The sequence below is a fragment of the Lissotriton vulgaris genome, chromosome 3_1, assembly GCF_964263255.1.
Source record: "Lissotriton vulgaris chromosome 3_1, aLisVul1.2, whole genome shotgun sequence".
NCBI lineage: Eukaryota > Metazoa > Chordata > Amphibia > Caudata > Salamandridae > Lissotriton > Lissotriton vulgaris.
In genome coordinates this window covers 889,035,318-889,052,984 of record NC_141689.1, presented here as the reverse complement: position 1 = coordinate 889,052,984, position 17,667 = coordinate 889,035,318, and the positions used below count along the sequence as shown (strand labels likewise).

The window sequence follows — 17,667 nt, the reverse complement described above, 5'->3', positions numbered from 1 at the left end:
TCTAAATCATTTAATGGGGTTTTAGCTTTTCAAGTGTTTTACTTGGATGTGTCCAATAAAAATATTGTATGGTATAGTAGCATTTGTTTAGTGCGTACTACCCATACGTGAAGGTCTGAAGCACTTGCCAACATAGATAGCAAGCTATAACATGTAGTTGGAAGTATGTGGTTAGAAGGGTGTTGTGTTGAGCATGTGTAATGTTTTTATATCATGTGTGATGGCCAACGAGATGCAGCTTACATTATGGAAAGCAGCACCAGGTGTTGCGATAGGTGAGGGTATGTGAGGGAGACTCGGACTGTAATTATAATAAAGTCCCTGCTTAGACCCGTGATAATGGAATAATGTGTGCCTGTACCCCAAAAAGGTGATCATCACATAAGGTCTAGTAATCCACATGGCGACATGTGCCTGGCAGCAAAGGCTTTCAATGAGTAAAAAGATGCCAAAATCGCTAGAATGGTAATTGGTGAGACAAGCTGTAGCTATGCACCATTTAATGTATTTAGAGGCAGATGTGGCATAATGCTAAAAAAAAGTACACCGGAGGAAGGAAGCCAAAGAGAAATCTAGGCTGACCTCCTCAGCAGAAACAAACTTCAAAACATCCACATTCCACCTACTTCTACGGACCCGATGGAAGCCAACATTTTTAGCAGGACTTCACACAAGCCTCTCAAGCTGGAGAAGGCTGTCAAAAGCCGACAATCCCCAGTCGGACGGGTCTTATTCGGATTTTGGTTTAGACTCCTGCCTCACTGAGACCCTGCTTCACTGGAATTGTATTTTTATGCACCTATCAATTTACTTATCTCCTCATTGTTAGTGTAATGTTTCTTTTACATGCTTTTTAGAAGTAATGTATGTATTCCTCACATGGCTTATATCCCCTGTGAGGAGTATATATTCATTCGGAATCCTAAATCTGAAAGCTTTTTCTCTACAGAACTCTGCTGTCCTTTTATGAAGCTCTCAAAAAGAATAAAGGATTTTTATCTGAATTCAACTTAATCTCGCTATACCTGGTTGCATAATTTTTACCAGGGATGCCATTCAATTTATTGTTGGCAATGCTCTCTAATTATTACTATGCACTAATTTGGTAGCACAGTTAACTAGGAGTTAGGCTTGCTATCTTTGAGACCTGTGTCTAGCTTTCCCATCCAATGTGACTATGTAATCTACTTAAAACAGGTTCATGAAAGAACTATTTCATTTAGATATTTATCGCTTAATTCATGTTACTGATATCACTGTCTCTCCAACATCACAAGACTATAGATCTTTGTTATTGCTATGATGCCACTTGTGATGTCTCATGCAAATTCGAGGTCCTCACATCTTCCCTCTCGCCCAGTGCCCCACAAGTCCTAGGACTGGGCCTGCTTGGGGTTTAATGTTTCCATAGTACTATAACACCATCGCTGCAGGGCTAATTCCCCCGCAGGATGGGGGGGGGGGGGGGAGGGGGGCACGCATGGTGCTGAGGAGTGCGGCTCGTCATGCAGCACAGTGGCGCTGTGCTGATGACGAGCAGAGTTCGTCATGGCCATGCCTGCTCAATGGAACACCCAGCACAGTGGGGAAATTATCCCTGGGTGGGCGTTCCACGGAGGCCATGACTAGCTCAGTGCCACCATGCTGCATGACGAGCTGAGCTCGTCATTAGCAAGGAAAATGTTAACAGTAAGTATTTAATTTTGCACATAAGTTGTCGTTTGCGTACACATTCCTTACTCAATTAAGGTAATTTGTCTAAGTCAGTCGGCGTCTAAAGCTTCTCAGTGGTTATTTACTGTCTGACTCCCTTATTTGCGGTTTCCTTCCCTAGATATTGATGAATGTCACAATCCTGGAATCTGCAGTCAAATTTGTGTAAATTTGAAAGGCGGCTACAAGTGTGAATGCAGCCGCGGATATCAAATGGATCTCGCCACTGGCGTGTGCAAGGCAGTAGGTAAGTGCACATTTTTAAAATTTTCTCACTGTGTGCTCTGGACATGGTAGGGAAGTGAAATCGAAAAATTCTCATTAAATAACACTTAAAGATTGCACAGAATTATGCATACTTTAGGGGTTGTTTATACTCTGGATTCAATGCAACATGATAACTTCTAGTTTGAATATAAATGAAAACTAGATACTCTATGTATGCTGGTTTGGACGACGAGATGGGTGTATATGAAGCACAAACTTGAGAGAAATATTCTTCCTTGGTGTTTCGAATATGCCCATTTTAAAGTAATGTGGTTTGTAAGGGGTGCAGTGTATTGTGCCGGCTAATGTTTAAAGCCAAACAAGCAACCATAGGAAGAAAGACGAGTGCTCAAATTTGAATTAAAGCTGGAACACTAAAGCTTGGCAAGTGCCTGCATGTTCACTTTGACTGTCTAGCTTTTTGTGATTACTCTTAGCAGAAGGTCTTAGGCAGGACAGCACCTCTTGAAGAAAAGCTTTTCCATTAATAGATCTACAATTGCTTGATCTTACCAGGAGTCTGGTGCATGCGTTTTTGCGTTTGATGCTTGCGATATATTCTTGGGTGATTAAGTTAAAATGCTGTTGATGCCAGAACACTTGTTAGTGAACCGATCGATGCAAGAAATGGTTTTATACTGTGATCTGCATCTCAAGACTGCATTTCACAATTTAATATGTAATTCCTGTAATAGATGTTTTGAGTTATTTATTATTTGATGGGTGCACAATCATAGTCTGGTTTTGGCCCAGGTACCACGGACTGTAAAAAAAAAACAACAAAAAAACCTGTGCCAATTTTGTTGATCTCAATTTGTTTCAAGGGTACGAAGAGGAACAGATTTTACCCGAGGGATTGAGGAAAACATTTATGATTTTCTGGTTTCAATTTTATATATATAAAAGCTAAACATGTAGTAATCACTCAGAAGGTACATTTCAAATTAACATGAGATGTTAAAAGAGATAATCAATCAGACATAAATCCAACAATAGGCTACTAACTGAGGGGTAAAGGTTCTAAACCTCCGTTTATTTTTTCCTAAACTTTTAGCCTCTAATTCTCAATTAAGAAAAGAAGTAAATCCGGAATGTGAGGCAATCATTCACCCTTTTTAAAATTTCTTAAAGCAGGTTTACATCTTGCACCTTGATCAAATTAATTAGTCCAAACTACCTAATCGCTTGCATAACATTTATCTAGAAAAGGTTTCTAAAGATGCTCCTGCGTAGAGTTCATATCATGACAGCGAAACGGAATCTGCAATAGAATTTCACATTCAGTCGATGTATTCAACACACCCTTCTGAACACCAGTTCTGTCTCTCTTCACCTTAAAAACCAGTAATACCAGATCTAAAGCATAACATTAGGTTGAGCTGCAGTTAATAGGTGAATTACAAGATAGAGGTAAGATACATTTACACAAATTATATTGTAGTAAAATACATTTACACAAATTATAGTTTGCCTATTGTCTTGCTCACCGAGAATGACAGCTGCAGTTTTAAAACATTAGCATGACTATTCTTTTAAACTGTGATTTAGAGGTGGATAAAGTTTAAAAAAAAACATGTAACTTAGGCCAAGATGATGATTACCATATGTAAACCATTATATTGACCCAGATAAGACAATAAGTCTATATTTTAATGTGCCCACACATGCACCTAAAGTGTTTATGTCGCTCTGCAACTTGCCTTTTTTCTGTTCTTTCTACACATAAACCATTTTTTTGCATTCCCTGACAAGTTTCTCTATGGAACCAGCACCCTTGGGTATTAAGGAAAATGTCAGCACTGCAGGCTTAGGCAATATCAAAAACAAAAAACGAGTTGCAAGTAGCGGCAGACAGAACAGTGTGCAGCCTTATGGCATGTGAACGAAATTTGTGGATTGGAATAGGAAATAGAAGTGGAGGTGCTCACTGATTCAGAGTTGTCGCTACTTTAATTTGAAAACCTTGCGCATTTTCTAAGCTGTGCCTTTAACTGCCCTATAAAGTGATTTAGGGCACCCAAACTTCAATCTGCTTCAAATGGGCACATGCTATCAGTTTGGAAGCCTTGCCGTTGAGGGTTCTTAGATTAGGAAAAACATTAAGTATTCATTAGCCACATACAACAAATAGCTGATCACTGATCAGTTTTGCAAACAGAAGTCTGCATACACAATTTCACTTTCACACAGCACGCTGCATTTGTTTTATGGCATAATTACAACCAATGTAGCGTGTTGTGTGAAAAGTGTGTGTTTCGATCGACTTCCGTACAGCAAGCGTGTTTGTAAAAGTGAGCAGCTATTTGTGTGAATTTCTTTAAAGCACCAGCTAGGTATGTGTTATTATAAGCATGTTTCTGAATAAAAACATTTTTTTAATCTGAGGAAGAACCCGCTTTTAATACACCATCCACTTAACTGGTGTTTGGAAAAATATTGCACAATAAAAAGAGCAGAACAGCGCTAAACGCCCTGGCTGGACAACTGTTAGGTGATCAAACTTTTAGTTTAGACAGTTAAATTAGCCTAACACTATGTGCCTCAGGCTCGCTCTAGTCATATGCATGCCTTGATTAAGTTGTGACCTAATTTCGAGGCCAAATCCCACCTCCTAACTCCGTTACTGAAGCGCACATTTAAAGCATATATCCCAAAGTGAATCATGACTGCCGCTCGTCGTGGGCAATAAAAATACAAGAACCTGGCAGTATTTACAGTCGCGGCTTGCAGGGGTGGGGGTGTCACGTGGGGGGAGGGGTGTTTAAAATCAAAGCAATCCTACCTGACCAGGTCCGCGCCGCCTCTGGTTCGTTCTGGCGCCAAAAGTGGAACAGCCATATCACTGCTGGCAAGTGGCAAACCCCTTTCAGGCAATCCTGGTGCTGGAGCAGCACCCACCAGGATTGACAGAGCAGGGCAGTGTTGCGCTTCGCCCACCTGCCCATTAGGAAACCGAGGTTTGAGTCTTTCCTCAACCCTCGCTCTCCTAATGGGCATGCGCAGGCCTGAGCAGGCACCAGTGCACATGACTGGACACGGGCAAAAAATGTGCCTACCTTCCACACATGCGCACTTGTGCTGCTGCCTGCCCCTGACAAATCCTGCTGTCAGTCAACATGACGCCCACCCCTCCAGACTCTGAAGGGGGTCGGCGGTCCAACGTCATGTTGACTGACCCGATTGTCAGTTCTCCCTCAGCTGCTGAACTTAAATAAACTAAGCTTACTTAAGTTCAGAGACGCCGAGGGGGGGGGGGGGGGGGGGCGTGCAACACCCCCAATAGATGCACTGCCACTGGTCTCCAACTTCCCTAAAGAGCAGATACTGGATTATGGACTGTATTAACATCCGAGACAATCTACCTCTATTGCTTACCCTTTTTTCCAGCTTCAACGCACTTCTGTACTGTAAGAACTATATCTGTTTTGAAATGTACAATATTTCAATCCATTACGAGTTCTCGGAGCATATGAGTTTGGTTGGGTTTGTGGTTTTGTGTGGGACTTTATGTGCTTTATGTTGGAATTCCAAATTGCTCTTTCTATAAACCTTGATAAAATGGTATAAAATATATTTTCTACAGGTTAGTTTTCCTACTACATGTGAGGGAAACTTCTGTTTGTATGGCTATGTATTAACTTATCAGTGACTTGGGCGCTTCATAAGCTTTGTTTAGGCAGGTTGGGTTGTTTTCTGATTGTTTCTTGGACGTCAAACTAAATCTATTTTCGCAGAAACTGAAATTGCTGTCTAATGTATTCAATTGAAAAATAACTTTAACCAGCTGCCTCTTCGCCTAATGACCGCTTCGGTAATTGTATGTTTACAAAGGGAAGTGACGTAAACTTTCTGGGGCTAAGCATTAGTTGGTACTACCATTTATGCTCCTTTCCCAAGCTGGTTGTGTGGTGGCACAAGTGTGCAGTGATTCTGTTTTGTCATTTGCCCCTGTGCTTAATCATCACATTGAGAAACCTCAAGGAGAATATTTCGACTTTAATCAGGCTTTTTCAGGAATAATATAAGAATGTTGACTTGCTGTTCATGGTGTAATCATGGTTGCCACACGTTTGGTTGTGAAGCGTGCAAATTGAGATTTCTTGAAGGATAGTTGCACTGAAGGACAACTTAGGTGGGTAATCAACCTTGCAAAAACTTTCTTTAGTTTTACATGAATTTTGAAAACTATGCACATTTTTATAGGAACAGAGCCATGTTTAATCTTCACAAACCGAAGAGACATTAGAAAGGTTGGCTTGGAAAGGAAGGAGTACAAACAGTTAGTGGAGCAACTGAGGAACACTGTGGCTTTGGATGCTGACATTGCTGGCCAGAATATCTTTTGGGCTGACGTAAGCCAAAAATCAATTTTTCGGTAAGTGTTCCGGCAATGGTGAGTTAGCATTCTTTCTGAATGTCATAACTATACTTTACTATTTTCACTTTTATTTCTTGTGAGTTTGGGCTTTTTAAAAAATAGTTTTCATAAATTATAGAAATTGGTGATAGCCAGTGTTTTTACTCTGTTTCGCTCCTTTAAATTCACAGGGCTGTTTATATCCCCCCCCCACCTTTTCAGTGTATAGAGTTTTGCCTTTACTTCCTTCACTCATTCTTTGCTGTTTTCTGTTCCATCATGCCCCTAACATCCTTGTAACCTTTCCTTGGTTTGAGAACAAGGAAGACAATCCAATTACTTAAAGCTACATAGGTTCAAGGTGGCCTTGGTCTCCCAGACTTCAAAATCTATTTCTGGGCCGCTTTTGCAGGCCGTTTTCGTAGCTTGCTTTGCCTGGATCAGTCTGATTTTGTGTTTAGGTTTATGCTTGGGAATCGGAGAGAGACATTCTTATACGGGATTAGAAATCCAAACTATTTCAAAAGGGTGAAGTTCAAGACCTTAAGGGATGTTGCTTATATTTGGCAAGCAATGTCTATTAGGTGTAACTTATTGATATTCCATAACTACCCATTGTGGGGAAAATCCGACTTTACCGGAGTTATTTAAGGATCAAGCGGGTAAAATTTGAGCAAACCATGGAGTAAACTTTCTGGGGGATTTATAATATCAAATCATTCGAAAATTTAAGACAGGCCCATAGACTCCCAGCCCATTGTTTTTTTAAATATGTACAGATTAAAAAATATGTACAGATTAAAAACTATCTTATTTTTTTACAGCTAGATTAGAGACCTGACATTCAACAATCTGGGATTGTATTTATGGGGAGAAGTTTGAATCTCTCTGGCTCAATGTATGCACTCCTACATAATCATAGACCATTGGGCATTGAGAAATTATCGGAATGCTGGACTCAACTTTGGGCACAGTACTAGGCTATGTTCAGTCCACTCTGTCTAAAACTTCAGCAAACACCCATTACCTGCATGATGTATTATACCCCTGCTAGAATAGCCAAATGGGCCCGGGAAAATAATATGGGGGAATAAGGTGAAATGCTCAATGTGGACTGTATGCGGCTAACTAAAAACATGTTTATGGAATGTCCGGAATTGAATTGAATGGATACTCGAGGAAAATTGAGCAAAAACTTGGCTCTAAAATATGATTGGATCATACACTCTCTGATCTTCAAATCATGTTGGGATATAAGGATTATAACCTGGCAGTAGCATGTCTCTTCACGATCCTGATGGCTGCAGCTAGATTGGCTATTGCCAGGGCATGGGTCTCTACTACACCACCGGTAGCAGAGAATTGGTGGACGATTATCAGATACCTATGGCTTGGAGGCCACTCTGGTAAAGGCAAGGGGCATTATATCATTAGTCAAATTAGAGGTGCTGTGGGGGGCCAATGGCCCTGGATGGCCTAATATAGCTAGATCTGGCTAAAATATGAAATCAGAAGTAATACACCTAAAATGTTTGTAACTATTCTGTATCTGTTATCTTTCTCCCCCTTTTCTTTTTACCTCACTATTATGTTCTTGCCTATGTATTATAATCTTATCCATATTAATGTGTCTGTATATGTTAATTATAGAATATGCCCTATTTGATTAAAATAAAAAAATGTAAAAGATTAAGACTAGATTATCTGCTCCTTTTCATACCCCAATTGGCAAGTTGTTTTCTTGAAGTAACATTTAAATGATGCCTTAATCTGAGTTTTTTCCCTTTTCAGTGCATCAGTTGATTCACGGGACAAAGTTGGCAGACATGTGAAAATCATAAACAATTTGAACAGCCCTGCTTCAATTGCTGTAGACTGGATTTATAAGAATATCTATTGGGCAGACACTGGTTTAAAGACTATCTCTGTATCAAACTTTAATGGATCACGGACAAAAATATTAGTCGATACAGACTTACATGAGCCTACATCAATTGCTGTGGACCCAATTTCAGGGTAAAGTTTAAATTTAGATTTTGTAAGTCACAATGCTATGTGTTGGAAATGCTTAATCATGGAGGCTCGTGAACTTCTGTAATCTGGTTTGTTGCAAATACTTTTGTATATTCCGCTGAAATTTTGTGTGGTGAATCTCCAAATTAACCAAGGGGCAAATGGAAATGCCTTTCAAGGAGGGCAATGTTGAATGTTTTCATGCTGTAGTTATGTAGTACAGGCTTGTGGGCGCCACCAATGAGTTTATGCCTTGGTAGATTGACCTCTGCATTTGTTAGATGATTAACTATGGCCTAGTGTTTCGGTAGTTGTTGCTCCCAAGATACAAATAGTGTACAGTTATTAAACCTGCTTTATTTTTTATAAATCCTTAACTTCAGTTCCTAGAGCCAGTAGGTGAACAACCCCTTAAGTGTGTGTTCTTGTATATAGAGGTGTGTATATATAATATATTTTCTAGGTGGTAGGGGATACTAGCTTTCACTTCGGTGTTTTATTGTCATTTCAAGCGTGTTTCGGAAACTTCACTTAATGTAGCTTCAAGCGTGTTTCTAAAACTTCACTTAATGTAGCTTCTTTGTGTTCACCCAGTAGTTTGTCACATGGTGTAATCCTGCCATCAAATGAATTGGGTAGTATTTTTCCTGGGGGTAGTTATAAACATGGGGCAACAGAAGCCTCTGCTAAAGAAACGTGATAAAATGGCCAAACCTGCCCTAGACCTCAGCACCTCAGATGAGGAGAAACTGCTGAAGACTAAAGACCTGCACTCCGATCAGTCTGGTCCCAAAAACGCCTATATTGGGTCTATAACCAGAATCTGCTGTTGAAAATGGGCATTCCCATTGTACCGAAGCTTTGCTGTATGCTTTTCTGGTTTGCACAGGTTATAGAGGTCGGACTTATTTTTGTAGTAAATCTGATCAAATAGTAACAAATGAGTGGGGCCTTTGTGTGCTTGTGGGTGATATAGCTAATGTGTTCTATTTTTTCCTTACTATAAGATTTTCTTTCAGGTTTCAGATTTAATTATGGTGTTCTCTTCCCTGCGTTCAGATTTATTTATTGGTCGGACTGGGGAGAGCCAGCAAGAATTGAAAAAGCTGGAATGAATGGAATCGACAGGCAAAAGTTGGTAACCACAGATATTCAATGGCCAAGTGGAATTGCACTAGGTATGATTAATGTAATATTTTTACAGAACAGACATAGCCGTTTGAGCAGTGGCATGCGTTGCGTATTACTTAATATTTTCTTTAAAAATAACACCATATATGGCAGCAAGAAAGGGTAGTGGAGAAGGAAGTAGGTGGTTATGACCTTAGTGCTTCGAAAGATAAGGCTTTGGGAAGGACATGAATTCAGGTGCACGTTTTTCTTCAAGCAGGATATTACAATTTCTGTGGAGGTTTTTTTTTGGGGGGGGGGGGGGTGCGGGTGCCAATGGGGTTTGCATTGTGATATCTCTATGTAGGCATTTGATGTCCCTGTAAAAAAATTTCTTCTAGGGCCAAATAGTGATAACAAATCCACACTTTGCCAGATGCATACACTTGGACTAATTCCCTTGCATACCTCGTAACAACTTATTTTTAACAATTGTTTTACAAGGATTGAAGAGCGTCCCTCCTTTTATTGACTTTTTTTTATGCAGCGTGTCTTTTTGCACAAGATTACATTTACAATGTTAATGACAAATATAGAAACATATAGAAAAGAGGGACAAAGAATCAAAGAGCGTAGAAAAGGAACAAGAGAAAAATATGCATCCTAAATTTAAGTCTTTCCTAAAGGGAAAATAGTTTGGGCATACCCACCCATTATGGCCAAAGAATTCCGTCATTAGTCTGCAAATGTGCGTGTACACACTTCGGGGTCAGGCGTATGATTCTGTAGATGCCTTTCCGGATCTAAGCTTATTTTTAGTTTTTTTTCTTTGCCCCAGCTTTTCTTCAGAAACAGACCCTAAAGAATAGTTACTATCTCAAAACACTGAGTGGGTAGCATAGTGTCATCAGTTTCTGGCTGTCCCTTGGATGCATGTTATCACCCTAGGAATTTTCACTGACTTCTGAAAGGGTTGAGGGTGGTAAGCCGTATCAAATTAACCAGAGGCTGGCCAGTTTATCTTTCTGCAGCACTATGCTTTTATATTCCTAGGATGGGGGGGTGAATGGTTTTGATAACTTTGATTCCTTGCTTAGTCAAGCTTGGGTGTTCCATAGACCTGATAATAGAGATGTTGGTCTTCCTTATCCCAGAGTAATGCATAACTGGATCTAGTTTGCATGGAGAAATGTTCCTTTCGTGCCTTATCACAAGATTGTCTCAATTTGCTTTTTGCATCTTCCCGCCATATTTGATGTGACGTTTGGCATGTGGTATGGATGGAATTGAAGCCAACTTCACTTTCTAAGGCAATAGTACAACATTCAGCTAACAGGTTAAGGAGCGACACATGATTAACTTCAGCTGAATTGAACTCTAGGTTATTTATTTTTTTTTTTTGCTGCTGATGCTCTCAGAAGATATATAATGGTCTTGTGCACAATGCTTACAAACACTGCACTGGAGAGGGCTGCAGATAGTGGACGTACTTTAGGAATAGGTTATTTGTGAACTGAGTCTTTGCACTTTATTCTAGATTTGACCAGCATCCAGCCTCTGAGGTAGAAGTGGAATGTAATTGGAGTGATGTTTGAAAAATTTTCGTCAGCTGCCCAAACAATCCTCTATTCACTAATACGTAGAAGTTTCCTCAGATAACTTCGTAGCACAATGAGCTATATGATCCTTGTGGGAATAATTGTGCCTTTCTTGGAGCAGCTCATTAAAAATGTTATGAACTGGAGGCCTCATTTATTCTTAAGCAGTGGTAATTACTTTGGGTGCAGCTTTTGTTTCTTGCTGCAAAAGAAACTAAGCTTAAATTACATTTGGTAATTGCTAGGTGTCCTAGTGGCTATTGAAATACGATAGTACCACAGTTGTCTTAGTATTCATTGGCACACTAAAGACAGTAAATGCACCTCTAAACCCCCTCATAGCACAACAACAATAGTTGGGTTTGGAATTGGTTCTGGCTCCTAGTTCACTGAAAGGGTTGCCCCTAAAACCTTGATTGCAATATTAGATGCTGAACTTGAGTGCCTGGTTCCTTAGAATCCAAGAGGAGACGACTTTGGTCTCCTTTCTGACACTGGTCATAAAGGAAGCGTGATGTTTTGTCAAGTGCTAAACAGAGAATCGACTACTACTTGGCAAAAACAGAACCGCTAGAAAGAGGTGGATGAGCAGTTTGAGTATAGTATGAGTTTTATTGGATTAAATACCCTTGGACGGGCGAAATATTTGGGTCAAATGTACTTAAACTGTGAAAGGTAAGCATTCCGTAGCCTGTGCTAAATTCCCGGCTTGAAGATGTTTCCTGTTATCAATGTGTCCTTTTCACTCAACGCATGCATTTTAGTTTGTCTCTCGTTGAGATGGCAATTAAGGATAGAGACGTGTAGTGCGCGTATCCTATTGTAAACGTGAGTTTTGGTGTAGATTCATTAGGGAAGCTGCATCAGAATTGCTTTTTGCTTTACATGGTTTTGTTTTCAGCTCCCATGAATGTCGCATGTGACTCATTGTCTTTGCTAATTGGGACAACTGTGGCACAGGTGAATGGCCTTAACTATGTTTTTTACCCTCCTAGACCTTGTAAAAAGTCGCCTTTACTGGCTGGATTCCAAGCTACACATGCTGTCCAGTGTGGACTTTAATGGCCAGGATCGCAGAATCGTGCTGAAATCATTGGCGTTCCTTGCGCACCCTCTGGCTCTTACGATATTTGAGGTAGGTTGTGTTTGTAACCTTTGCATTGTTCTGCTGCTCCAGATGTAATTTACTTCGTACTTAGTCACAAGTTTGACTGACTTTCTTGGACCATATTTTGGGGGTGCAATCATGTACCTCCTCTTCATTGTAACAAGTGCAGCTGTGTGGACTTTTCAAACTAATTTCTCATCCAACTCTTGAATAGCTTTTGATAAAATGCAGGAGAGCCTTTTGAATCACTTAAAGGTGTCCTACGGCTTTCCTGAGACTAGCAGACGAATGGCTCAATGGCTGAGAACCTCCCTTCAGATTCGTTCTGGCTGAAAGGCAGCCTTGTGTGAAGACTTGGATAATGAAAAAAAATCCTGTTCCATTTGTCTGTTTTCTGTTAATCTATCCCTTTGCCATTTCCTAGAAAATCTTTTAGTTACTAGTCTATTTTTGTTTTCACATTTCTCTGCCCAGCAATAGCCGTTTGCAGCCTAATTTCTCATTCTGCACTTAACCAACTATTTCAAGTGCTGGGGTTGGTGACCGTGTCTTCTCCAAAGGTAGCTTGATTCTTCAGTGGCCATCTAAGAAGGCTTGCTGTATGTGAGTCTGCAAATGGACTTCCCTCTGCATCAAATATTGAACTTTGGAACAGATTGTTTTTTCTGCTAATCGCAGAGGCAGCCAGAACTCCACTAATCAAAATCCTGGAACCATCTGATTGGCACAGCGCAGACTACTAGTAGCCATTGCATGCTCTCGGAAGGGGGTGGGGAATACACAACATACTAAAACTAACATAAGACACTTGAGCGTTCATGCATGAGGAGATGACTAATATTGGTCATCGATCATGTCCTTTAACTTAATGAGTAGTTCCCTTTTTGCTTCCTAAACCCAACTTTCTTAAACTGAAACATTGATAGGCTAGGGGGGAAAAAATGAAGTAGTTCCACACATTAATAGCAGACACTTGGCCACTGGCTGAATGAACATTCTAAGCACAGGCTTGAAGGTGGAAATCTCTACTACGAGACCTGCACCTTTCTACTTGCAGCAGGTTTACAGAAGCAAGCCTTCAACTGATGCCCTGACAGTGGTGAATCTGACAGGGTGCATAAAACTTGGTCTACTGCAACACAAGTATTGGTGACCAACCATGTGAGTGGATGGTCGGAAATGCATAAAGCCTTGCAAAAAATGTTCTTTAGCCCAGTTCAACCATGTATGTATAGGCATTTATATAGCGCACTACTTACCCGTAGGGTCCCAAGGCGCTTCGACCGCTGCGAAACCCTTCCTGGCTTCCCTGAGAGATGGTCCCTTAATGGGTATCTCCAGGGTGAGACCAGGCATCCCCGGCGGTCTGGTGGGGCCGTTAGGGAAGATGAGGCAAGCTAATGCCCAGAGTTGCCGAGTGTGAACGCTGATCAGAGTGGGCACCGAGGCGAGAGAATTATCGAGTCCGCTGACCCTGGTCCAGAAACCTGCCGCGCCGGGAATCGAACCCTGGTCCCGGGCCGTCCTCTGCTCTCGGGTCTGCCGCCTCTAACCAGTGCTGCCACACCCAGAAGGTAGGCCGCTCCAGCTCTTCCACTCCTCCTGCTGCCCTGTGAATAAATGCATGCCGTGGCAGCACTTTAAGCAGACACTGCCTGCCTACAGAACACAAGGCGCTTGCTGCAGCGCCTTGATGTCCCTGCTGGCCAAATAGAACTTGCCCTGCAGCTCTTCCTGTCTCGGATGGCTCTACATCAGACGACTCGGACCTGTCCATCCAGCCGGGAACACGAGCAAAAGCGCTATAGCTCCTTGAAGCCCAATGCTCGTGGTGCTCCTCCCACTGTGTACCCGGATTCTCGGAGCGGCCATCCGTTTTTGGCTCTCAAACTGCATTGATAAGGGCAAAGCCTCCTACTGTGGCGAGGGAAGGGGAGGCAGGCGAAGACTGTAGAGGGAAGAGTACGGTGGAGAGAGGGAAAGCACTGCCTTTAATATTTTAACCCTGTCCCTTTCAGACTGGACTTCCTGCTGGCATAAAAGGTTCCTTCTCTTTATGGGGCCACCTGGAACCATAAAGAAGATACACCTTTTAACTTCAGTAGTAAGTCAAGGAACCCAATCTGAAAAGGACTAGGATTAAAGAGAATGTCACTAAGACCTCTTCTCCAATTGCTGGCCACCGTTTAGGGGGCCAGCCAATGGAAAAGAGGGGCTGGGCTTAACCTCACTAGTGATATTCTCCTTCGTTAAATCTCGCCAGCGAAACTGCACATGTCTGCGCAGCTATCGCAGGCTGTGACCTAATTAATAGTATAGTTTCTTACTTTCAGGAGTAGGCTACCGGATAGAATAGCCCAGTTCCTAAGCCTTTGTTGGAACCGCCCCAACCAACCATGGAGCAGTTCTCTTCTGGGGAAAAAGGAAGCGGGGTTTGACTACTTTGTGGCACAGATCAGTGTACTTTGCCAGGCCAGTGCTCCATGTTCTGTAGAAGATTGGAGACTGTCCGAAAAGACATGGGCATTTAGAAGGGCGGGGGGGGGGGGGCATAGAACTACACCATGGGAGAAAGCAAAAAGCACAACCAAGGATGCTTACAGTAGCAGAGATGAGCCATAGTAACTAGAAATGTAGGGTACAGAAGGACCCAAAAGCCCAAGTCTCTTAGCACCCGTCCCAAGTGCTAAGAAGCAAGAACATTGTGACTGGAAAAATTCTGGTGACTTGTCATACGCCAGGTTTTCTCTAGGGGCAAACAGCCCGAATTCATCTGTACATTTCTTTGTAATATCTGAAATTGCAAAAGTAAACTTAAATGTTTTATACAGATTTGTTTAATGTTAAGTTGTTGGAGATGCTTTTCCTCTGGTCATTTAGGACAGCAACCAATTGTCGTATTGTACACCCAAGCCATGCTTGACTGTAGTGGATTCCTTATCTATGAAATTGAAGTCATGTAACCCCGTGACCTCCCGGGGTAGCAACAGCTGGGGATAGAAGTTTACTTTTTCGCGTCAATGCAAGGCTAAAAACATCACAGGAAGCACCTAGTGATTTGACGGCAGATGGCGCCAGAGCATCATAAGTGCAGTATTCTGTTTCCGTTTTTTCTAAAAGGGCGTTAGTATATTGATGGGGTTTTCCGTTCATAATCTGGTTTAACCAGACCTGTATTGTTGTAGGTAGCATTTCCCAAGTGCACCCCTGGTAACATTGCGGTCACACTATTTAGGCGTAGCTCTTGTGAATCATGTAACCATCGAGGTCATGACCTGGAAAGAGGGGACGTGTGGCCGGAGAATTATTGATCAGGGTCTTTGGAAGAAAAGATTTTAAACTTCTTTTGAAAATCCGGAAAGAGGCGGTGGTGCGAAGGTTGAGGCTAGTATGTTCCAAACTCTAGTCTCATTAACTGAGAAGGATTGTGCCATAAGTCGTTCGCTTTTGAAAGTTGAAGGTTAGGGAGGTACATATTCAGCGTTGCATGAAGGTCTGGAGTCACCTGATAATTTGAGTTTATTGGCCAGGTAGCGGGCAGTGGAAGACCTTATGGGTGATGCAAGCAATTGCCCTAGCTTCAATGGGAAGCCAGCAAAGAGAAATCGGTCTGGGTGTAATATGGTAGTTTCTTTTAGCACTATAGACTAAATGTAACACTGAATGGAGGATAGGTTTAGAGGAGATGTGTAGGTTTTGGGGAGGGGGTTAGTTTCTGTTGACCAAGAGGCCTACTATGATGCCATATTGCAGTGCATCAATTGGATTCAACTGGCAGATGTCATCACGATTCGTAAATATTAATTGAGTGAGTGGTCTTGTGCAAGATGAGGACTGAAGACCACTGGGAACCATCCACAGCAAATATCGGTTACATAAATGACTCCCTATTGGAATATAGGGTGTACGAGCCGATCAATGATCATGGTGTCCAGCATAACCAAACTTTTATATTGCTACCAAACATAGTACATAAATGGGTACTTTATAGATGTTGGGAGTATTGCGTTTTTATGATTTGACTTTCCCCGAGGGAGATACCTGTGGAGTAGAGGGTCGTGGTTACCCATGTGAAATGCTACAATCTTCATTAGCCTCTGTGCGGGGTTACTAAATGCTTCCGTCTTTCTGAAAGGAAGACCCTACTTGGGTATTTGTGGAGGACTTGCAGCTGAACTGTGGGGGTACCCCAAGAACTATTCACCAATCCGCCCTTCCTCTGTATGTGGCCATTTGTACTCCGCATTTTAATGCATGTTGGTTACACTGACCAGCTGACACCCATATTGCCTTAAGGTATGCTCGAAGGGTGATTAAGAATTTAAACTGTAAATATTTGGGCGTCTGAATAGCAACACTGTCATTGCAAATAGCCCAGATAAAAATGTGTTATAGCGCTTTGGCACTGAAAACCCTGGCTTTCAGTATTAAAACTCTAAACTATCCAAACTTCTGGGTATCTCATGTAGGGGTCTCGTCTGAAAAATACTTCAGATTCACAATTGATAATTTAAATGTGAACTATACCAAGTGGGGAGAGTAAGACAGTATGGACTCTAGTCTAAACTGTTTGTTGTAAATCCAGTGGTTATATCACACTTGCAAGAAGAAAGTAGGATTCTGGCAGCATTACCTAAAGCCAGAGCTGCTCTGCTTCAAGGTGTCCTTCATGCAGCAACAAGGTTTGTGGGTATTGCCAGAAATGTCCCCAATTAACGTCAATACTGACCAACTTGTATTGGTATCCATGGGAGCACGAGAATTATGCAAGGTTGTGCTTCACAAATATAGCAGCACATACCACTGCCTTCTTGCTTGCACAGTAAACTAATACTGGTTGAAGAAAATAAATGCAGATTGTGGAGTTACATTTCGTTGATCCTAGCAATCCCACAGATCTAATGCTTGAACTGCAAACTAAACATTCTCTTAGCTTCAGTATTCAGGCATGCTTTCCCCAAAGGCCTTTTTCTCCTGAGATTGAGTTCTTGGACCTGCTTAACGTGCGCTGAAGCAGTTCACATTAATCCAAGGCTGAGTTGATGGGTCATTTTCGCAGACCTCACTTTTAAAGTCTCTCTTGACATACTAAATATTGTCTAATGATAAATATGCACTTGTTTAGGTCGTGTTTAATACAGAAATAAACTTTTGACTTGTAAAAAATAAACGGTATAACAATCTTATTATTTTCAGGATCGTGTCTTCTGGATTGATGGTGAAAATGAAGCAATTTATGGTGCCAATAAATTTACCGGCCAAGAAATAGCAACGCTAGTTAACAACTTAAATGATGCCCAGGATATTATAGTATATCATGAGCTTATCCAACCTTCAGGTAACTCATTTTGAATTTTAAATGGTTCTATAATTATGACGTCTGTAAAAAAAAATTGCAAAAACAAGTGATGGACTGAATGTGGATCAATGTCACACACTCCCCCCAGTCAAAAGATCTGGGCCCAAATCCATCTTTTTTTTGCACTCCACACCACCCTGGG

The 17,667-nt window shown here is 41.5% G+C and overlaps 1 protein-coding gene across 1 annotated transcript in view; it reads left to right on the top strand.

Annotated features, from left to right (window-relative positions):
* The window catches only part of VLDLR (very low density lipoprotein receptor), a 116,319-nt gene that overhangs the window by 74,438 nt on the left and 24,214 nt on the right, over window positions 1-17,667 (top strand). Inside the window, exons 9-14 of the mRNA XM_086961215.1 lie at window positions 1,835-1,960; window positions 6,184-6,355; window positions 8,129-8,353; window positions 9,410-9,528; window positions 12,054-12,193; window positions 17,363-17,504. Coding sequence (XP_086817341.1) covers window positions 1,835-1,960; window positions 6,184-6,355; window positions 8,129-8,353; window positions 9,410-9,528; window positions 12,054-12,193; window positions 17,363-17,504 — 924 coding nt within the window. The remainder of the gene's footprint in view (window positions 1-1,834; window positions 1,961-6,183; window positions 6,356-8,128; window positions 8,354-9,409; window positions 9,529-12,053; window positions 12,194-17,362; window positions 17,505-17,667) is intronic.